We start from the raw sequence: 23,968 nt of genomic DNA, 5'->3' as shown, positions 1-23,968 counted from the left end.
TTTGTAATGCTTGAGATATCGCACAAGATTCAGCCGCAATATGCCATGATCTAGATCTCGCTCTCACTGGGCGAAACCCAGATGTGCATCTTCTAATGAGCTGACTTTTAAATATGTCTGCACCAGATTCTCCCGGTACACGGGAACAAATGGCCTCCCCAGTAAGGCCTCAACCAGGCGCCATTTAGTGCTGGCCCACACAAATTTGAAGTAGGCGTAATGGGGGGTGAGTCAGGGCAGGGTTGTCCCCTGACCCTCCTTCTGGCATCTGAGAAACTTGGCACTTCCACCCTGGCAGTGCAAGGATGCCCATGAAAGGAGGGATGAGGGTTGGTATAAAGGGTGGGAGGGGATGTCGGGTAGATATGAAGGGACCTCATAAAGGTTAGGGGGAGGGAGGTAACCGTGGGGATTCTAAACGCGGGGGGCCCGAAAAGGGGGATGCGGAGGCATGTAAAGGGGGTGGGCCCTCAGCCACCCCATAGCAGGGTGTTGTCACTTGTGGGGAGGGGGGGTAAATGTTCACCTGTGCGGCAGGTTACATTGTCCGTGGGTGGGGGTGTAGTGTACCCTCAAGCTCACTTACTTGGGGCACCCTTTCAAAATCTTTGAGGAGCAGGTCTCGCCGGTGAGTTCAGCTGCCCAATGATGAAAACATTTCTACGTTTGGTCTTGGAACCATAGGTAAGTTACAGCACAGATGGAGACCATTCAGCCCATCTTGTCCATGCCAGCCCAAGGACATCCAGGTGCCCTTTCTAATCCTACCTTCCTGCACCCGGCCCATAACTGTAGCTTGCAGCTCTTAAGGTGCAGATTCAGGTACTTTTTAAAAAGAGTTTAGGGTCTCTGCCTCCACCACCAACTCGGGCAGCGAATTCCAGACTCCAACTACCCTCTGCGAAAAGAGGTTCTTCCTCATGTCACCTCTATACCTTCTGCCACTTATCTTGCATCTATAGCCCCTGGTTTTAGAATTCTCCACCAAGGGAAACAATTTAATCCTTTTCACTCTTATCTCTTCCCCTCATAATTTTGTCCACCTCAATTAAGTCACCCCTCAGCCTTCCTTTGTTCCAAGGAAATAACCGCAACCTATCAAATCTCTCCACGTGACTATACTTTTCTGGCCCTGTCGAGATTCTTGCCGGGGAGAAACACCCAAGACCCCAAAAAATGACAACGTTTGTTTGAATAGTAGTGTGGATCTCACCCAAAAAGCCAGCGAGAAACAACCTGCGAAAGTCGCCCAAAATGGCACTTCGAAATTGTTTGGTTGAATTCCACCCACAGTCTGCCTTTTATGCTTAATAATTTATATATTGATCCACATGGAAATCTGGCGTAGCTAAAATGATCTGTAGACTTTGGCTTCTCATTTCACTAAATTTTAAAAACAGATGACTGGTTCATCACCCAAAACATTTGCATGTCGTTTTCTCAACCTAACGCATTAGGCAAGTGTTCACTGCATAATTTCAAACACAGGAATCAACATTGTTTTAGAGAAATTTGCTGATATTTGACATTTATCATATTATTCATTTTAATGAATATTGACAAGCCTGAGAAAGCTGGATAGTCAAATGTATTTGTGTTCCATGCCAGTGTCCCAGTGCCAAGCTCCGCTCACAACAGTTGTTAAAATGCTCAGCTTAGTGGATAAACACAGATCTTGGTGATTAACAGAACAATATAGTCAAGGAAGGAGTGCGTTCTGTTCCCAGTACATGTGGTTAGTTGAATTTGGTATAGTTTGCTTTGCTGATGAGTTTGGGAGAGAAATGTTATCAGCCATGGTTCCTGCTGCTGCTGCTTAAAACACATGTGTGGAGATGAATTACAAAATCAGAGAAACTTGCAGCACAGAAAAGTGATCGTTCAGTCTGTCATGTCTCTTTGAAAGAGCTTGGGCTGGATTCTCCGGCGGCGGGATGCTCCATTTTGCCAGAAGCCCGGGGGTTTCCCGACCACGTGGGGCTGCCCCACAATGGGAAACCTCATTGACCAGCCGGCATAACGGAGCATCCTGCCAGCGGGGTGAAACAAAAGTGTGGCCTCTAGCCCCTTATTTCCTACATCCCACTTTTGTCTGAAACTAAGTTCCTTATCCTCAAGTATCCAAGTTACTCAGCTGTGATGCTAGCTATGAACCTGCTTACATGTATTCTTTGAACTCTTATGCTTCTGTGAGACGTGGGAGGATAACTGCCTCATTATAAGTTCATATCTTCTGGACAGAGAGGGAGAAAACACTTGCCATCCTTAGTAATCTTTCAATGTTCTACACATTGGAATACCTTAACAAATTTTAAAGTGTACATTTAAAAATTAACCCTAGATATCTTCTTGGCTTTCAGCCAATCAGATTTGTGTCAGTGAACTAGTAAACCGATCAAAATGTTTCGATGTAAGTTGGCTAATATTGTGTTGTAAGACAATAACTGAGACCCCCAACTTATTTTTATTCATTTGAAATACAAATGTATCTTTACCTGAGATGTTTTAAATACTTTAAAGGTATATATTATGAAATTCAAGAGTGTAACAGAAAATGATCATTATTCCATGATAGAAATGTCTTTTGATCAGTGGAGAGTTATTTGGCTTGCATATATTCTACAGGTTTTCATACGGGAGTCTCTTGAACACAAGCTGGAGAAACAACGTGAAGTTGAGGTTTGCAAAGCAGCCATGATGATACAGGCTCATGTCCTCGGCTATCTGGCAAGGTAAGCATGAAGATATTGAATGTTACAAAAAGGTTTATTTATTAATATTTATCTGAATTTGTTTACTTTCTATTCGTGACTAAGTGCATGTTCTAACCAGATGAAACAGAGTAACTTGCTTGATCACTTATTCTACAGTAAGATGGGAATCAACTTATCAAGGTTCAATTATATCATTCTTCATAGAATCATAGAATTTACAGTGCAGAAGGAGGCCATTCAGCCCATCGAGTCTGCACCGGCCCATAGAAAGAGCATCCTACTTAAGCCCACTCCTCCACCCTATCCCAGTAACCCCACCAAACCTTTTTGGAGACGAAGGGGCAATTTTTAGCATAGCCAATCTATCTAACTTGCACACCTTCGGACTGTGGGATGAAACAGGAGCACCCGGAGGAAACCCATGCAGACACTGGGAGAAAGTGCAAACTCCACACAGACATCCGTCCGAGGCCGGAATTGAACCCCGTGACCCTGGAACTGTGAGGCAGCAGTGTTAATCACTGTGCCACCATGCCGCCCCATATGTAAAGTTTTATATGTAAAGTTAAAGGGTATGGGATTACAGGTAGTGTCATGAGATGGAAAGAAAGCTGGTGAGCAAATAGGAAGCAAAAATTGGAATGCATTTGTGGTACTGCAGGGCTCTGTGCTCGGACCCCAACTGTTCACATTATATATTAATGATTTAGACGAGGGAATTAATTGTATTTTCTCCAAATTTGTAGATGATGCAAAATTGGATGGGAGGGTGAGCTGTGAGGAGGATGCAGAGTTGCTTCAGAGGCTGAGTGACTGGGCAAACGCATGGCAGATGAAATAGAATGTGGATAAATATGAGGTTATTTGCTTCAGAAACAAAAATAGGAAGGCAGATTATTATTTGAATGGGTGTAAATTGAGTGAGGTGGATACTCAGCGAGACCTTGGTGTCCTTGTGCATCAATCACTGAAAGTAAGCGCGCAGATACAACAGAGAGTAAAGAAGGCAAATGGTTTGTTAGCCTTCATAGTGAGTCGATTCCAGTATAGGAATAGAGATGTTTTACTGCAATAGTTTAGGGCATTGGTGACGCCACATCTGGAGTATTGTGTGCAGTTTTGGTGTCCTTATCTGAGTACGGATGTTCTTTTTTTAAAATTCATTTACGGGATGTGGGCATCACTGGTTAGGCCAGCATTTATTGCCCATCCCTAGTTGCCCTTCAGAAGGTGGTGATGAGTTGCCTTCTTGAACCGCTACAGTCCTTGAGGTGCAGGTACACCGACTGTGCTGATAGGGAAGGAGTTCCAGGATGTTGCCCCAGCAACAGTGATGGAGCGGCGATAGGTTTACAAGTTAGGGTGGTGAATGACTTGGAGGGAAACCTCCAGGCGATGGGGTTCCCAGGTATCTGCTGCTCTTGTCCTTCCAGATGGTAGTGGTCGTGGGTTTCGAAGGTGCTGTCTAAGGAACATTGATGAGTTACTGCAGTGCATCTTGTAGATGGTACACAAGACTGCCACTGTTCGTCAGTGGTGGAGGGTTTGAACGTTTGTGGAAGGGCGAGCAATCAAGCGGGCTGCTTTGTCCTGGAAGGTGTCCAGCTTCTTGAGCATTGTTGGAGCTGCACTCATCTGGGCAAGTGGAGTATTTAATTACACTCCTGACATGTGCTTTGTGGACAGGCTTTGGGGGTCAGGAGGTGAGTTACTCCAAACCTATATCCAGTAACTTCTGTCCAGAATTCTTTTAGGAAAATAAATGCATTGAGTTACTTTGTGGACTAGTGTGTTTTCATGTTATTTAAGCAAAAGATTTTCTCACCCCAAACAGGAAACAGTACAAAAAGATTCTTGACATGGTTATCATAATTCAGAAAAATTATCGAGCTTTCTTCTGGAGAAAGAGATTCCACCGCATTCGGAATTCCACAATAATGTTGCAGACACGCCGACGAGGTCAGCTGGCACGCAGACACTATAAACAACTACTTGAAAACAAAAGACGGGAAGATGAGGTGCAGAGAAAGAAAGAACAGGAAGAAAGGTCTGTATCTTAATGCATGCCTTCTTGCTCCCAGCAGCCATCAAATTCATTTTTCTTCCTTTCAAAAATGCCATTTTTAAAAGAAAAGTAGTGAAATTTCAGTGTACGATGGTCATTGCTTCCTGATGATGAAGGTAACTTTTGTTTCAGTTGCAAGTATTTATAGTTTGTTGAATACTGCCACCACAGTTGGTGAGGCTGATAAATGAATCTTTTGTGAAATTTATCATTCATATGGTGTAGTATATTTAATCATTAGTTTCCTAGATTCCTTATATTTATTATTATTCATTACGGGATGTGGGCGTCGCTGGTTAGGTCAGCATTTATTGTCCATCCCTAGTTGCCCTTCAGCAGGTGGCGGTAAGCTGCCTTCTTGAACCGCTGAAGTCCATGTGTTGTAGGTACACCCACAGTGCTGTTAGGGAGGGATTTGTGGGATTTTGACCCAGCGACAGTGAAGGAACGGCAATATATTGCCAAGCCGGGATGGTGAGTGACTTGGAGGGGGAAACTCCTGGTGGTGGTGTTCCCAGCTATCTGTATACATGATTTGGAAGCTGGTTTTCCTGATCGCTCGCGTGTGTGCTCATGTTATTTAACCAAAAGGTTTTCTCACCCTAAACAGGGAAACATGAAGTCATGAAGACTTTTTTTGGGAAGTTCTGTTGCCTAGCACTGGCATTTTGTGCAATGAATGTTGATTTGGTTCTAAAATGGTGTCTGCAGCACATGTGCACACATCTGATGCTGCCTGTGCTGGATGCTAATTTAGGGGCAGCAGGGTAGCATGGTGGTTAGCATAAATGCTTCACAGCTCCAGGGTCCCAGGTTCGATTCCCGGCTGGGTCACTATCTGTGTGGAGTCTGCACGCCCCCTGTGTGCGTGGGTTTCCTCCGGGTGCTCCGGTTTCCTCCCACAGTCCAAAGATGTGTGGGTTAGGTGGATTGGCCATGCTAAATTGCCCGTAGTGTCCTAAAAAGTAATGTTAAGGGGGGGTTGTTGGGTTACGGGTATAGGGTGGATACGTGGGTTTGAGTAGGGTGATCATGGCTCGGCACAATATTGAGGGCCGAAGGGCCTGTTCTGTGCTGTACTGTTCTATGTTCTATGTTTGCACAGGTGCAGGGTACATGTGGCAGACGTAAGCAGAGTAACCACATGGTGTTGTCTTTCACCCATGTAACAGAGGTTTGATACTAGTTCTGTGATTTAGATCCTCCATTCCCAACTAATGCCCTATCTTAATCTTACACAGCTGAACATGTGTTCAGCAGCAGGAAAGATCCCCCACCAATGCTAATAAAACGGGTCATCAGTTACATTCTGGTTAGTTATTGATTAGTCTATGCTAGCTGTTGCTGAAGTTATAGTAGTATTTGTTGGTTTGTACTGTTAGTTGTGCTCAAGTTCACTTGCGCTGGAGGACTTGATCCTGACTTCAAAGCATTGGACCCAGACCACTTAATCCTAAAGGCGATATTAGTTTGTATCCCTCTTGTTTGCAACATGACAGCGAGCGTGAGAAATACACATGCCTTAAAGAGGGAGGAGGATGGTATAAGAGCAGACCTTGGTATATAGAGCACACCTCACAAGGGCGAGGATGAACCGGCTCTTTGAGGGGGTAGAAGATGTGTGTGAACATTGTGGGGGGGGGGGGGGGGGGGTTGCCTAAACCATATATGGTTTGGTCCTGTCCAAAGCTGGAGGATTGCTGCAAGGAGGTTTTTAGGGTAATCTCTAATGTGGTGCACGTGAAACTGGACCCGGGCCCTCGGGAGGCCATATTCGGGGTGTCGGACCAGCCGGGCTTGGAAACGGGTGCAGAGGCAGATGTTGTAACCTTTGCCTCATTGATTGCCCAAAGGCAAATCCTACTGGGGTGGAGATCAACCTCTCCACCCTGTGCCCTGGCCTGGTGAGGGGACTTGCTGGAATTCTTGACTCTTGAGAACATCAAATTTGAACTGAGGGGAAGGATTGGGGGGTTCTACAATTAATGGGTGTTATTCATTGTGCACTTTCGAGAATTGGATTACATTGAACGTTCGGGGGTGGAGGTTGGGAGAGTTGGGGGGGAGGGGGACTGTATGTGTTAATGGTGACTATGGGTGATTCTTGATTCCTTTTTGTTATTTGTTTATGTTACAAGCAGGCTAATGTTTGGGGGTTTGGTGGGAGGATGGGATTGTTGTCATTGATTTGGGGATTGGCATTGCATTCGTTACTGATTGTTTATTGTTGGGTGTAAATTTGGGAGAAAATGTGAAAAGGAGGAGAATAAAATTCTTTTTTTTAAAAGAGGGAGGAGGAGGGGAGGAGCAAACGGTTCTCAGCAGGATGCCACGTGTCCTCAGAGTCAATTGTTCCACCTCAAACAAAGCAAGGAACAAAGAGGTGCTGACTGAAATCTGCCAGCTGCTGCAGTAATTGTCCAGATAAACAAAAAATAATAAACGGAATCAGGTTTTAACAGGAGGATGCAAGAGCTCCCGGGTTCAAATCCCGGACAAGCCCCCAATTTATGTTATGACACCGTGGGCTAGGGCACGGTCAGTTCCAGCCCCGCTTGATGCGGAGTCGCAACATAAGTGAATTAATAAATAATTTTTATCAGCTTGCCAAGATCATTAGCCCGAGACTATTCAAATGACTTGCAGACACCAGATTTGTAAATAAAAACACTAACTACAAGAAAAGAGTTAAAACATAAGAACTAGGAGCAAGAGTGGGCCATCTGGCCCCTCGAGCCTGCTCAGCCATTCAATTAGATCATGGCTGATCTTTTGTGGACTCAGCTCCACTTTCCGGCCCGAACACCATAACCCTTAATCCCTTTATTCTTCAAAAAACTATCTATCTTTACCTTAAAAACATGTAATGAAGGAGCCTCAACTGCTTCACTGGGCAAGGAATTCCATAGATTCACAACCCTTTGGGTGAAGAAGTTCCTCCTAAACTCAGTCCTAAATCTACTTCCCCTTATTTTGAGGCTGTCCCCTAGTTCTGCTTTCACCCGCCAGTGGAAACAACCTGCCCGCATCTATCCTATCTATTCCCTTCATAATTTTAAATGTTTCTATAAGATCCCCCCTCATCCTTCTAAATTCCAACGAGTACAGTCCCAGTCTACTCAACCTCTCCTCATAATCCAACCCCTTCAGCTCTGGGATTAACCTAGTGAATCTCCTCTGCACACCCTCCAGCTCCAGTACGTCCTTTCTCAAGTAAGGAGACCAAAACTGAACACAATACTCCAGGTGTGGCCGCACTAACACCTTATACAATTGCAACATAACCTCCCTAGTCTTAAACTCCATCCCTCTAGCAATGAAGGACAAAATTCCATTTGCCTTCTTAATCACCTGTTGCACTTGTAAACCAACCTTCTGTGACTCATGCACTAGCACACCCAAGTCTCTCTGAACAGCGGCATGCTTTAACATTTTATTGTTTAAATAATCTCGTTTGCTGTTATTCCTACCAAAATGGATAACCTCACATTTGTCAACATTGTATTCCATCTGCCAGACCCTAGCCCATTCACTTAACCTATCCAAATCCCTCTGCAGACTTCCAGTATCCTCTGCACTTTTCGCTTTACCACTCATCTTAGTGTCATCTGCAAACTTGGACACATTGCCCTTGGTCCCCAACTCCAAATCATCTATGTAAATTGTGAACAATTGTGGGCCCAACACGGATCCCTGAGGGACACCACTAGCTACTGATTGCCAACCAGAGAAACGCCCATTTATCCCAACTCTTTGCTTTCTATTAATTAACCAATCCTCTATCCATGCTACTACTTTACCCTTAATGCCATGCATCTTTATCTTATGCAGCAACCTTTTGTGTGGCACCTTGTCAAAGGCTTTCTGGAAATCCAGATATACCACATCCATCGGCTCCCCGTTATCTACTGCACTGGTAATGTCCTCAAAAAATTCCACTAAATTAGTTAGGCATGACCTGCCCTTACGAACCCATGCTGCGTCTGCCCAATGGGACAATTTCTATCCAGATGCCTCGCTATTTCTTCCTTGATGATAGATTCCAGCATCTTCCCTACTACCGAAGTTAAGCTCACTGGCCTATAATTTCCTGCTTTCTGCCTACTTCCTTTTTTAAACAGTGGCGTCACGTTTGCTAATTTCCAATCCACCTGGACCACCGTAGAGTCTAGTGAATTTCGGTAAATTATCACTAGTGCATCTGCAATTTCCCTAGCCATCTCTTTTAGCACTCTGGGATGCATTCCATCAGGGCCAGGAGACTTGTCTACCTTTAGCCCCATTAGCTTGCCCATCACTCCCTCCTTAGTGATAACAATCCTCTCAAGGTCCTCAGCTGTCATAGCCTCATTTCTATCAGTCGCTGGCATGTTATTTGTGTCTTCCACTGTGAAGACCGACCCAAAAAACCTGTTCAGTTCCTCAGCCATTTCCTCATTTCCCATTATTAAAACTCCCTTCTCATCCTCTAAAGGACCAATATTTACCTTAGCCACTCTTTTTTGCCTTATATATTTGTAAAAACTTTTACTGTCTGTTTTTATATTCTGAGCAAGTTTACTCTCATACTCTATCTTACTCTTCTTTATAGCTTTTTTAGTAGCTTTCTGTTGCCCCCTAAAGATTTCCCAGTCCTCTAATCTCCCAGCAATCTTTGCCACTTTATATGCTTTTTCCTTCAATTTGATACTCTCCCTTATTTCCTTAGATATCCACGGTCGATTTTCCCTCTTTCTTCCGTCCTTCCTTTTTGTTGGTATAAACCTTTGCTGAGCACTGTGAAAAATCGCTTGGAAGGTTCTCCACTGTTCCTCAACTGTTCCAATATAAAGTCTTAGCTCCCAGTCTACCTTAGCTAGTTCTTCTCTCATCCCCTTGTAATCTCCTTTGTTTAAACACAAAACACTAGTATTTGATTTTACTTTCTCACCCTCCATCTGTATTTTAAATTCCACCATATTGTGATCGCTCCTTCCGAGAGGATCCCTAACTATGAGATTATGAATCAATCCTGTCTCATTACACAGGACAAGATCTAGGACCGCTTGTTCCCTCGTAGGTTCCATTACATACTGTTCTAGGAAACTATCGCGGATACATTCTATAAACTCCTCCTCAAGGTTGCCTTGACCGACCTGGTTAAACCAATCGACATGTAGATTAAAATCCCCCATGATAACTGCTGTACCATTTCTACATGCATCAGTTATTTCTTTGTTTATTGCCTGCCCCACCATAACGTTACTATTTGGTGGCCGATAGACTACTCCTATCAGTGACTTTTTCGCCTTACTATTCCTGATTTCCACCCAAATGGATTCAACCTTATCCTCCATAGCACCGATGTCATCCCTTACTATTGCCCGGATGTCATCCTTAAATAACAGAGCAACACCACCTCCCTTACCATCCACTCTGTCCTTCCGAATAGTTTGATACCCTCGGATATTTAACTCCCAGTCGTGACCATCCTTTAACCATGTTTCAGTAATGGCCAATAAATCATAGTCATTTACGATGATTTGTGCCATCAACTCATTTACTTTATTCCGAATACTACGAGCATTCAGGTAAAGTACACTTATGTTGGTTTTTTTACCTCTGTTTTGAATCTTAACATCTCCAGTTTTATTCCTTTTGTTATTACTGGGCCTATTCACTGAGCTCCCCTCAGTCACTGTACCTTGTACTGTCGCCTTTTTAGATTTTTGACTATGTCTTCTCTGCCTTGCACTTTTCCCCTTACTTCCTTTTGCTTCTGTCCCTGTTTTACTACCTTCCAACTTCCTGCATCGGTTCCCATCCCCCTGCCACATTAGTTTAAACCCTCCCCAACAGCTCTAGAAAACACCCCCCCTAGGACATCGGTTCCAGTCCTGCCCAGGTGCAGACCGTCCGGTTTGTACTGGTCCCACATGCAATAATTAAACTAAATAATGACCTGCTAATTTACCTCCCCCTTCAACCGTCCTACCCTCCACCCAAACACACAAAGACGGACGCACACCAAGGAAGAGAAAGGGGTAAAATCATAAGAATTAAAATATGAGAGTCAGCGAGATGTGTTCTTAATGCTTATGTTGGAAGTCTTTGTAGTCAGCTATCTTCTCACAGGTTTAACTGCCTGGAGAGAGAGATAAACTGCCTTTTCAAGCTTATTAATCAAAAGAAGTATTCACCAGCAGAGAAAGATACATAAATTGCCTCTTCAAACAAATGTACTTCGCTCTACAAAATGGAGTCTGTTTGAGCTCTGCAGAACCTTCCGCAGCATCATCCCTGGGCCAAATAGCTCATCTCTATAAAATAAGGAGGAGCACAGATCTTTTCGCAAAGGTGGAGGAGTCCAGAACTAGAGGTCATAGTTTGAAGGTGAGAGGGGAGAGATACAAAAAAGACCAGAGGGGAAATTTCTTCTCACAAGAGGGTGGTGAGCATCTGGAACGGACTGGCAGTCATCAAGGCGGGTACAATTTTGTCTTTTACAAAGCAGTTAGACAGTTACATGTGCAGGGTGGGTATAGAGGGATATGGGTCAAATGCGGGCAAGTGGAACTAGCTTAGTGATAGAAACTGGGCGGCATGGATAAGCTGGGCCAAAGGGCCTGTTTCCATGTTGTACACATCTATGACTATGAACTCACCAGGGGTATCCTGAGGTCAGGCCAAATAGCATATCTGCTGATATAAAAAATAAATAAAAGGGAATCGGGTTTAAATAGGAGGATCCTTGTGTTGCCTACAATGTGGTTATGAATCTGTAATTTTTGTTGTAATATAGACACAATTTGAAACCCAGGTGCTTACTAAGAGATTAATGTCACAAGCTTACATGGTTTTAAACAAAAATAACTTTTACCATACAAGAGTCAACATACAACATGCATACAGTCAAGAAGTATCCAGAATTAACATGAGGTAATCCTGAATTAACACGCAAACCGTGGTTGAACACACCATGCACTGCACATGGTAGACACAACCAAAACAGATGCTTGGAATTTCTCATCTCTGTCAGCGATCACCGAGTCACAAAAATCCTTTAAACTTTGTTTCCTAGTATTGGGATTTCAGCTCCTCTCCTATTTCCTGCATCAGCAGCTCCAGCTCAACCTGCGAGCCCTTTTGCTACTTCTGCCTACAATAAGTTATGAAGACAACTGGACTTAGCTCAAACTGTCCCAAAAACTGATCACCTCCCAGCTGCTCAGTCATTTCATTTGAGACTGGGTCCCATTCTATTTACCAGGCTGCACTCCAGGGTCTATTCTCAGGCACAGACTGAGCTCCTAATCTGCCCTACTGTCAATGACTGAGTCAGACAGGCTTGAAACGCAAACTCTCTTTCTCTTTCCACAGATGTTGCCAGACCTGAGTTTTTTCAGCAATTTCTGTTTTATCTGAGCCGAAAGCTCGTCCTTTACCTCAAAGCAGGTTTATTCTTAAGAGTGACAAAGTCTCGGTTCCTTCCCTGCCCCACTCTTGAACCAATGCTACAATCACCTAAATGTCTTTAACAATGCAATTTGACTTCAGAATGTAATTTCTGATACATTGACAAACCTTGTTGCCACCAGGTATACAGCAAACAGCTGAGGAGTAAGCAACCAACAATACCCGTTCTGGCCTAGTCGTCTATAATCGACAAGTCCAACTACAGTACCAGTTCAACCCAATTCCGCATTCACAGGCAGCACGGTGACACAGCGGTTAGCACTGCTTCTTCACAGTGCCGGGGATCCGGGTTACTTTCCAGCCTTGGGTGACTGGAGTTTGCACTTTGTCCCTGTGTCTGCGTGGGTTTCCTCCGGGTGCTCCAGTTTCCTCCCACAATCCAAAGATGTAGATGTGCAGGTTAGGTGGATTGGCCATGCTAAATTACCCCTTGGTATCCAGAGATGTGCAGGTTTGGTGGGTTATGGGGATGGGGTCGTGCATGGGCCTAGGTATAGTGCTCTTTCATTGAGATGGTGTGGCGCAGACCCGATGGGCCGAATGGCCTCCTCCTGCACTGTAGGTATTCTGTGGTTCAACAACCTTCCACACCCTGCCTTCCCTCTGTTAGTGATCATCGTAATAACCTTTGGTCAGAATAGAATGTCACCGGTGAAGACATGGCCACCTGGACATAATGGAGAACCTGGAGCACAGGTGACTCTGCCTCTGGTTAGCTGTGGCATCTGTGTTACCCTTATCCCCGGTCCTGGCTGCAGGCCATTCAATACCTGGTGACTCGTCACATGCAGACTCCATCTCCTAACTATCTTCTAAGGTGCTGGGCCTTTTCTCATTAGAACGGAGAAGGGCGAGGGGCAACTTGATAGAGGTTTATAAGATGACCAGGGGAATAGATAGAGTAGACAGTCAGAGACTTTTTCCCCTGGTGGAACAAACCATTATAAGGGGACATAAATTTAAGGTGAATGGTGGAAGATATAGGGGGGATGTCAGAGGTAGGTTCTTTACCCAGAGAGTAGTGGGGGCATGGAATGCGCTGCCTGTGGAAGTAGTTGAGTCGGAAACATTAAGGACCTTCAAGCGGCTATTGGATAGGTACATGGATTACGGTAGGATGATGGGGTGTAGATTAATTTGTTCTTAATCTAGGACTAAAGTTCAGCACAACATCGTAGGCCGAAGGGCCTATTCTGTGCTGTATTTTCCATGTTCTATGTAAAGTCTGTGTAGTCTTAGCATCTGAGCTAGTGGCTGAGTCTAAAGGCAAGTGATGATGTTTCTTTATTACGTCTTGTGGCTCTTCGAACTCCTTGTGTTCTGCTATTGCCTGGTCAGGTGGCAGTTCCCGGGTATTTGAAAACCAAAGGCACAGGGCAAGGTTATACATGTGGAGGGGGGATGGATGGTTGGCAGCTGCATGCTTGCATCATGTGGAGCTTGTCAATCAGAAGAGAATGTGGAATGAGAGGAAAGTGTGAAGCGAGGAGCAGGATTAAATACGAACAGACCAGCATTTAAAAATATATATATTTTTATTCTCCTTTTTCATATTTTCATCCAAATTTAAACCCACCAGCAATCAACAATAACAAATACAATGTCAGTCCCCTGGTCAACAATCCCCTCCTCCCACCAACCCACAAACAGCCCTCAACATTTTAAATACAAACATCAAAGAAAAGGAATCAGGAATCCACCCACACATAGTCATCAACAACATACACAGTCCAAACATACACAGTCCAATACCCCCGCCCCAACCCCTACCCCTCCCATAATGTTCGATGTCATCCAATTCATGAAAGTGCATAATGAACAAAGCCCATGAATTGTACAACCCTTCCATCTCAACTCAAACTTCTCCTTCTCGAATATTAAAAACTCCAACAGATTTTCTCTCCCCCCCCCCCCCCCCCCCCCCCCCAACGCCAGGACACAGGGTGGAAAGACTGACTTCCACCCCAATAGGATCCGCCTTCGGGCGATCAGCGAGGTGAAGGCTAAAACATCTGCCACATCTGCCTCTGCACCCGCGTCCAACCCCGGCCGATCCTACACCCCGAATATGGCCTCCAGAGGACCTGGCTCAAATCTCACATGTCCCACCTCGAAACTACCCTGAAAACCTCACTCTAATACCCTTTCAGCTTTGGACAGGACCAAAACATATGAACGTGGTTTATGCCCCCCCCCCCTCCCCCCCCCCCACCACCCCTGCAACACTCACAAACATCCTCTAACCCCTCAAAGAGTCAGCTCATCCTCTCCTTTGTGAGTTGTGCTCCATATACCACCTTCAATTGTATCAGCCCCAACCTCGCGCATGAAGTTGAGGCATTCACCCTCCGGAGCACCTCAGACCACAACCCCTCCTGCATACCCTCTCCCAACCCCTCCTCCCACTTTGCCTTAATCCCCTCCAGCGGTGCCTTCTCTACATAGAATCGCACAGACCAGCATTTTTGATAGTTTTCGCCCCAGAACTAGCGACATGACCATTATATTGATGGGGAGCACTATCCCACACACAGGATTAAAGACATGCATGCATGCCTGTTCCTTACCTGTTAGGTGCTGCTTGCTTGTGCTGTGAGAGAGAGGCAAGTGTATGTCAGTGTGGTACAATGTGTTGGGTGGATGTCAGTGCATACATGCTGTGAGAAGTAGACCAAGACAGTAGTAAATGGATGAGGGTGAAGTTGAGCTTTGGACATGAGGTATGAGCTGTGATTGCTGGAGATTATGGTTGGGTTAGTGAGGTCCATAGAGTATTGAGAAGTAGCCCATTGCCTTTCAGAATTTGCCTGGAGGGCTTCCTGGGCTCTTGCAGGTAAAAGGTTCTCTCTCCTCCGGTCCAACTCCTATACCAGTGCTACATCTGAAAAACATGTGAACATGCAATCTGTGCTCTTGTGCCATTTCTCGGTGTCTTCCCCCGCCACTTTCTACATGTGCTCCAGCCAGAATGCCCCTCCCCTTTAAGAGGTGTAGGCTCACTTTGTACCAATTTGGGACTTTGCATTTAGCACTATACTGCACATTGCTATCATAAGTTAGCAGGCAGTTTGAAGCTGCTTGCATCAGAAGGAATAATTAAAAGGTTAATTACGCATCACACTCCCACACTCATTTCGAATGCTCGCCAATTTTGCCTTTAATGTTCCATCTGTTTAATTAAATTGACACAAAATCAAGGTTTTGGGCAACGACCTATCAGCCAACAAGCATCAGCCAACAACAATATTTAAATGTATTATTAATACATTGTTTCATTTTGAAATGTCTTTTGCAGGGAATTACAAAAACGAGAAGCAGAACTCCTCATACAACAGGTAATACATAATCTGTTATTTCATTTTGCGTGACCAAGTTCGAAAAATTAGGTTCATTTTTCTCAGATCTTTTGACATGCTAAACTTGGGGGTAATTGTCGCTTATTAATGTACCTTTTTCCTATATTTATGTTTTGAAAGTTTTTCAATTGTACCTTGTTTTTCAAGCTGGATTTGCTGAAGTTCTAGGACAAAACAGCAAAGATAAATTAAAAGCGTTGTGTGTGCTTTTGAAAGCTCATTGTGGATAAGACCTTAATTGTATTTCTGTCAAGTATTTGTGATCAAATTAATACATGTTTTTAAAATCTGGGAGAGGTATCGTCTCCCAACCTGCCTCAGTTGATCCAATTATTTATATAAAATCAAATTTCTCCGCTTTAGTTCAAGGTTTTCTATTGTAGGACTTTATTTTAATTTTTTTCCCTGCCTTCCAAACACTTATATCAATAAGACTTTTTTTATGTTCTAATTAAAGACATCTGCAATTAAAATAGAGTTCCTTTTAACTTGAGTATTGATGAGTATCATTGGATTTCATAACCTAACATTCTTTTAGAAGTTTCAAAAATTCATATAATCACATTGAATATATTTTTCATACGCTTCTGAACAGTGCAAGTTATAACACAAACATGCTGGAAAATAGCATGAAGCAATAACATACCGAAAATGTGCATCTATACTGAGTAATGTCAACTGGTCCCAGTCTATAATCGAACCCCTGGTTCTTGTTGATATTCTGAGCTATGAAGAAATGGAACACCATTCCATCAATGGCTTTGTCAACATAGGATTCGAACTTTCCATTGCTATCCTCCTGAGGCTCCTGAAATGAAATGAAAATCGCTTATTGTCACGAGTAGGCTTCAATGAAGTTACTGTGAAAAGCCCCTAGTCGCCACATTCCGGCGCCTGTCCGGGGAGGCTGGTACGGGAATCGAACCGTGCTGCTGGCCTGCTTTAAAAGCCAGCGATTAAGCCTGGTGAGCTAAACCAGCCCCTGAGTCCTGAGTTCTGCCCTCTACATTCCAGCTCTTCCAGAATTCCTGACCTGCATCCCATCCTGTACACAACACCATTATTCTTGTCAACCTCCACCGTATTGATTTTGAAATTATTGTCTTCATCCCCAACTCATTCAAGTGCCTCCATTCTTATGCATTCTCTTCTATTCACGCCCTTGACTTCTAACTACAATTCACTCTGCATCCTCCATTCCCCATACATTCTCAATTGGAGTAATCAGTCATCTTTCACCACACGCTCCCTTAGCTGCTTCATCTTTTCCCATATTCAAAAAAATTAAATCCATTTTTAAACCTACCTCTTCAATAGCAGCTACAAATGAACAAGATAAAAATAGGAGCAGGATTTGACCATATAGCTTCGTTATTCACTAAGATGATGGCTAAATATTTACATCAACTCTGGTTCCCTACCTTATCCCCAAATGACGTGGTTTCCTGAGTGCCTATAAATCTCAGTCTTAAATGTACTCTCACCTGAGCATCCTCAGTCTTCTGAGGTAGCCAATTCCTAAGATTCACCATCCTCTGCGTAAAGAAATTCACAGAATCACAGAATTGTAATGTGCAGGAAGAAGCCACTTGGCCCAATTTTGTCTGCACCGGCTCTTCAAACAAGCATCATGATTTGTGCCATTCCCTTGCCTTTTCCCCATACCTATGCACAATGCTACTATTAAAGCAATCATCTAATATCTCTTGAATGGCTCGATTGAACCTGCCTCCACCACACTTCCAGACAGTGCATTCCAGGACCAAACCATTTGTTGTGTGAAAGTTTTTTCTCACATCACGGGCGGGATTCTCCAACCCCCCGGCCGGGTCGGAGTATCGCCGGGGGTCGTCGTGAATCCCGCCCCCGCCGTTCTCCAAATTCTCTCGCCCCCCAAAAATCGGCCTGGCGTGTGTCGCGCCACCCACCTCAGAGAATAGCGGGGACCGGCGCGCCTCAATGGGCCACAGGGCTCCCCGAATTCTCAGGCCCGCAGTGGGCTGAAGTCCCGCCCGTTTTTTTGCCAGTCCTGCCGGCGTAAATTGGAGTAGGTCCTTACCGGCAGGACCTGGCGGGCTCCAGGGTTCTTTGGGGGGGGGGGGGGGTGATCGGGGCCCACCGATCCGCGGGCGGGCCTGTGCCCTGGGGCACTCTATTGTTCCACACCGGCGGCTGTACCAGCCCACCATTGCCGGTGCGGAAACAAAGCCCTCTGCGCATGCGCGGGGATGACGCCAGCACACCCTGGCACTCCGGCGCATGTGCCGGCCGGCGGAGGCCCTTCGGCGCCGGTTGGCGTGGCGCCAAGTCCCTTTCCCGCCGGCTGGCGGGGCGCAAACCACTACGGGGCGGGCCTAGCCCCTGAAGGCGCGGAGGACTCCGCATCTTTTGGGTGGCCCGCGCTCGAGTGTTTCACGCCAGTCCGTCACGCAGGAGTTGTCCGTTCTGCCGATTACGGCAGAATCCCGCCCCACATTTGCTTCTTTTACAAATAATCTTAAATCTGTGCCCTCTCATTCTTTTACAAGCAGGAACAGTTTGTCCCTATCTACTCTGCCAAGTCCCCTCACGATTTTAAGCATCACTATTAAATCTCCTTACAGCCTTCTTCTTTCCAAGGAGAAGAGATTCAATCTCTCCAATCTAACCTCATAACAGAAGTCTCGGGTGACACAGTGGTTAGCACTGCTGCCTCATAGCACCAGGAGCCAGGTTCAATTCCAGCCTTGGGTGACTGTGGAGTTTGCATTTTCTCCCGTGTCTGTGTGAGTTTCCTCCAGGTAATCCGGTTTCCTCCCACAGTTCAAAGATGTGCAGGTTAGGTGCGGTTACAGGGATGGGACCGGTGGGGGGGGGGGGGCATGGTCGGGGGAGGTGGTAGTATAGGAGAATGGGCCGAGGTAGGGTGCTCTTTCGGGGGGATTTTCTGGATTCTCACTCTGGAACCATTCTTGTAAACCTCTCCCACTCTCTCTTCAATGCATGCACATCACTCCTAGATCTGCGCCCAGATCTGTACATAATATTTCAGCTGGGGACATACTAGTGTCTTGTATAAGTTCAGCATAACCTCTTTGCTCTTCTACTCTACGCCCCTATGAATAAAGCCCAGAATACTATGGTTTATCACTGCTCTCTCCCCTCTACGCACATATACACCCAGGTTACTGTGCTTCTGCGTCACCTTAAGAATTTTACCCTTATTTTATGTTGTCTCTCATGTTCTTCCTATCAAAATGCACCACTTCACACTTCACTGCATAGAATTTAATTTGCCATCTATCTGTCCACTCCAGCAACCTGCCTATATCCTTTTGAAATTCTACACTCTCCTTCTCAGTTTACAATACTTACAAGTTTTGTATCATGCACAAAGTAAGATCAGGATCATTAAAAACCAAGGGTCCCAATACCAAGCTCCGAGGAACACCACTGCAAACTGGAACTGCTGTAGGAGGAGGGGGAATCTGCAGCCCCACGGGAACAGCGGTGAGGATGGAGAGACGGCACCCAACAGGCCGAGGAAGAGGTGCAAAGGAGGCCTCATGTACCGGCAGCACCTGTCATTTGAGGACCTGCCAGACAAGGCATGCCATTGAAGACTCAGGCTGAGCAGGAGGACACTGCAGGAGCATGGGGCAGGATACCTGCTCCATGTGGCCGTCAAGGTGACAGTCGTCCTGAACTATTATGCCGCGGGGAATCTCCGAGTTCGGAGCACTGGTGCATCCGCATCATCACAGAGGCTCTATATGTCCAGTCAGTACAATACATTCATTTCAATGTGGACCGAGCCCACCAGGATGCTGGGTAGCGGGGTTCGTTGCCATCGACAGAATGCCACAGGTCCAGGCGATGATCGACGGGATGCATGGTACCCTACGAGCACCTGCAGATGACAGGCTGCTCTACACAAACCAAAAGAGGTTCCTCTCTATGAACGTGCTGCTGGTGCATGACCATCAATTGTGCGTCGTGCATGTCTGTGCCTGATACTGGCACACTCGATGATTCCCGACCTTGTCGAAATGCTCCCCCGGCTGATGGGGTTGGCTCCTGGGGGAGAGGGGTTATTCGCTGTGGCTGATGACGCCTATCCGGAGGCCACAGGCCAATGTGGAGACAAGCTACAACAACGCCCATGCAGCGACTAGGGGCATGATCGAGCAGTGCTTCGACATCCTGAAGATGCGGTTCAGGTGCCTGGACCGCTCTAGAAGGGCCCTCCAGTATGGAGCTGGGAGCCTGCTGCGTCCTCCACAATGTCGCACAGCAGAGGGACGATGTGCTGGAGGAGGATGAACGGCGGTACTCATCCGTTGAAGACAATGCGGGGGAGGACATGGGGCCCGGGTAGACACGGAAGGCTGCACAACGTGTGCGCCAGGGCCAACGTACACGGGTTGCTTCGATCACCTCCAGGTTCACCGACTAGTAGGCGTGACTGGCGATGTAAATCTCAAATCTCTGCTTGAATGCACGCCAGTTGGCACTGAGATTGCCGTGGTACCTGAGCTGCTGAGGAACCGGAATCTCGATCATCTTGCCTCGGTGCTGTTGCTGGTTGTCACGGATCTTGCTGAGTTGAAATATATAGATTCAACAGGCACTACTGGTACCATGTTGTGTTATGTACTCTGGGATAACACTGGCTGCAACTCGATGCAGCTTTGATCAAAAGATACTCCAGACTTTGAAGTAAGTTCAATGTGATTTATTGAACCATTAGCACAGTTCTGAGTTCGGCTCTCTTGCTAATCTTGCTATAGTAACTCAGTCTAACTAACCAGTGTGCTCTAAGCCACGTGGTGGGTGTGATGCTTCTGATCTGCCCCTGTCCTACTCTCTAAGTGTCGCCTGTGGAAAGAGACAGAGCATGTGTGCCCTGTCCTTGTATATGGGTTGTGTAATGCCCCCTTGTGGTAGTGTCACTTCTGGGTGTCTTGACTGGCCATTGGTTGTGTCCTATTCCATGTGTTCATTAGCTGTATGTGTGCATGTCATGATGTCTCTGGTGCTCTCTCTAGTGTTTACTTAGTCGTAGTGTATTTACATTAACCCCTTGTGTATTTACAGTGATGCATATCACCACAACTCTGGCACATGGCTGCCTGTGAGATGGCAGCCCTGTTCTGGGCCTCTGCCACCGCCTACACAGATTGTCCCAGATCTTGGACATGCTGATCCATAACCGAAACCCTCGTCCCCAAGACCTCCACCAAGGACTCCAGCCGTGTGCATAACCAATGCCGGCTGGCAGCCTCCTTTCCGAGCTGCGGCACACGGTTGCCTGTCTCTCATACACGGTCTCTCGCATGTCTCAAGCTCAGTGTCCGTAAAATGGGGTGCCATTCTCCTCGCTGCCACCTTGTTGGCCGGGATGGTGTTTGTGGGGAGTGAAGTGTGTATATGCGTCTACAGCTTAAACCTCAACAGCTTAAACAGACCTGCTGAGATTTTCCAGCATTTTCTCTTTTGGTTGCGTCTACAACTTGTCGGCCTCCTCGGTGTCAATCATGAATCTGGTGAATCACGCACCATTTCGCATTGGAATTGATTGCGTTCAAGTGGTGCCGGTGCTGACCGGTCATTGAATCGGTCCAGGTGCGGCGCCAGTTTTGTTAGAACTCTGTGAATCCTGCCCCGGGGGTCAACGCTTACTCTCAGGAACAGAGATTTCTGCCGCATGTACACCACATCAATAGCATGACCCTCATCGCCACTTTCTGTTATCTCCTCAAAAAACTCCAGCAAGTTGGTTGAACCTGATTTTATAAATCCATGCTCAGTCATCCAAATCAGCCCACATTTTTCGACTGACTATTAATTCTATCTTGAATAATTGTTTCTCTAAGCTTGCTCACTACTGGTGTTAAACTGACGGGTCTGCAATTGCTGGGGCTATCCTTCCAACCATTTTTGAATAACGGCTTAACATTTGCAATTCTCCAGTCCTTTGGTACCTTCCCTGAGTGCAGGGAAGACCAAAAGTTATTGACCAGAGACCCTACAATTTCCATTCTCACTTCCTTCAATATCCTTGGATGCATCTTGTCCGGTCCCAGTGCCTTATCAACTTTCAGTACCAATAGTTTATTTGACACATCCACCTTGTCAATTTTGAGCCCTTCTAGGGACAGAATTTTCTCGACTTGTCACCATGTTCTGGATGACATCTTCCTCTTTGGTAAAGCCTGATGAAAAGTATTTATTGAATACCTCAGCCATGCCCCCAGCCTCATGTGTAAATCCCCTTTAATATCCCGAATCAGCCCGGCTCCTTTTACCACCTTTTCACTATTTATATGCCCATAGAAGACTTTTGGATTCCCCTTTATGTTGGGTGCCAGTCTTTTCTCCTGATCCCTCTTTGCTTCTCTAACGAGCTTTTTCCACCTCGCCTCTGAACCTTCCATACTCTTCGTGGTTCTCAACTCTATTTTCTACCTGACACCTGGCAGAAGCCCATTTTTTCTTCCCTATCCTAATTTCCATGTTCTTTTTCATCCAAGGGTTTCTGAATTTGTTTGTCCTCACTTTCCCTTTTATGGGAATATGCCTTGACTGTGTCCAGATGATTTTTGTTGTTCAGCTGCAGCTTTTCGCGCCAACCTTCCATTCCAGTCTAACAGAATGAGCTCCGTTCTTGCCCCATTGAAATGTTCCATCACTAACACTTTATCCTCTTGGCCCAGCTCATTTCCAAGAACCAGGTCCAACAGTGCATCCTTTCTTGTTGGACTGGGCACATCCTTCTGTAGAAAGGTTTCCTGGACACAATCTAAGAACGCTTACCCCTCTCTGCCCTTTACAGAACCACTGTCCCAGTCTTCATTTGGGTAATTAAAATCCCCATTAAAACTACTCGATAATGTTTGTGTCTGCTTGCAATTTCCCTGCAGATTTGTTCTTCTCCATCCTTCCCACTAGTTGGTGGCCTATAGGCCACACCGAGCAATGTGATTGCACCATTTTTGTTCCTTGCCTCTAGGGAAATAGATTCTGTCCTTGAATCCTCTGAGACTTCCTCTTTCTCCAGCACTGCAATGCTCTGCATAACCAATGCCGTCACCCCTCCGCCTTTCCTTCCTTTCCTATCTGTTCTGAATACGTTGTACCCAGGAATATTTAACACCCAATCTTGTTCTTCTCAGAGACAGCTATTTTATCCCTGAAACAATGCTTTTGTAAGTAAGCTTTATTCTTCCATGGGTAAGGAGACCTTAACTGTATTCAGTACACCAGGGATGTTCTCACCAAGAGTCCATGTAATTGCAGCAGGACTTCCTTACTCTTCCACTCCATCCCCTTACAATAAAAGCTAACCTGGCATTTGCCTTCCGAATTTCTCACTGTATCTGTGAAAATAATATTTTGTGGGAGATCGTGAGATGTTTGACTTCTCATCATTTTGATGTTTTCATTTATTTAACCAGACATTTATATTTATAATTAATTTTGACTTCACAGGCTGAGGAAGCCCAGGTGCGACAAGAGCAAGCAACCATCCTGGAGGTTCAGAAGAAAGCAATACAAAATATCCAACTAAAAAAACAAGAGAACAGACAAGTGGAGGAGATACTGCGACTTGAGAAAGAAATTGAAGAGCTTCAGCGACAGAAAGAAGAGCATGAATCAACACTCACCGAAAGATCCCTTATACAACTCCAGCAACTCCGCGATGAGGAGTTAATGCGACTGGAAGATGAAGCATGCAAAGCAGCTCAGGAGTTTCTGGAATCCCTGAACTTCGATGAAATTGATGAGTGTGTCCGCAATATCGAACGGTCTCTTTCTCGCGATAGCAGATACGAGTTGCATACCTCAACTGTTCCAGGCCCTGCTCTAAAGCCTACTTTTAATTTTAGCCAACCTTACCCTGAAGAAGAGGAAGATGAGGGCTTTGATGCCGATGATGATGCATTTAAGGACTCCCCAAATCCTAGTGAGCACGGCCATTTTGATCAGCGAACTAGTGGAATCCGGACAAGTGATGATTCTTCTGAAGAAGACCCGTACATGAATGATGCAGTGGTGCCTGTAATTGCAAATGAAGAGAGTACTACTCTGGCTATCACTGCTCCAGATCCAATAAACCACACTAAAGTAACGAGTAATGACTCTACCTATTGCATACCTGAACAGGTAGATAGTGGACAGGAAAACCCCGTTGAGCTAATTCCTCCAGATGATGAATCTGATTGTGATCAGGATGATTATGAAGATGGAGCCATTGCATCTGGCAGCAGTGTAGCCTTCTCAAATCCTCGCAGCAGCCAGTGGTCACAGGACTATCCATATCGTTATTCTGTGGGGACCTACAATAGTTCTGGAGCATATAGATTAAGCTCAGAAGGGCCACAATCATCCGTGAGTAA

The 23,968-nt window shown here is 45.5% G+C and overlaps 1 protein-coding gene across 2 annotated transcripts in view; it reads left to right on the top strand.

Moving 5' to 3' along the window:
- myo10 (myosin X) overlaps positions 1 to 23,968 on the top strand; it is a 508,428-nt gene that overhangs the window by 322,663 nt on the left and 161,797 nt on the right. For both annotated transcript variants that reach the window (XM_038797136.1, XM_038797137.1), the window contains 4 exons: positions 2,626 to 2,732; positions 4,549 to 4,761; positions 15,530 to 15,569; positions 23,061 to 23,960. In XM_038797136.1, the coding sequence (XP_038653064.1) occupies positions 2,626 to 2,732; positions 4,549 to 4,761; positions 15,530 to 15,569; positions 23,061 to 23,960 (1,260 nt within the window). The remainder of the gene's footprint in view (positions 1 to 2,625; positions 2,733 to 4,548; positions 4,762 to 15,529; positions 15,570 to 23,060; positions 23,961 to 23,968) is intronic.

Source organism: Scyliorhinus canicula, chromosome 5 (assembly GCF_902713615.1).
Source record: "Scyliorhinus canicula chromosome 5, sScyCan1.1, whole genome shotgun sequence".
NCBI lineage: Eukaryota > Metazoa > Chordata > Chondrichthyes > Carcharhiniformes > Scyliorhinidae > Scyliorhinus > Scyliorhinus canicula.
The sequence above is the reverse complement of the archived record's forward strand: the minus strand, read 5'-3'. Positions and strand labels throughout refer to the sequence as shown.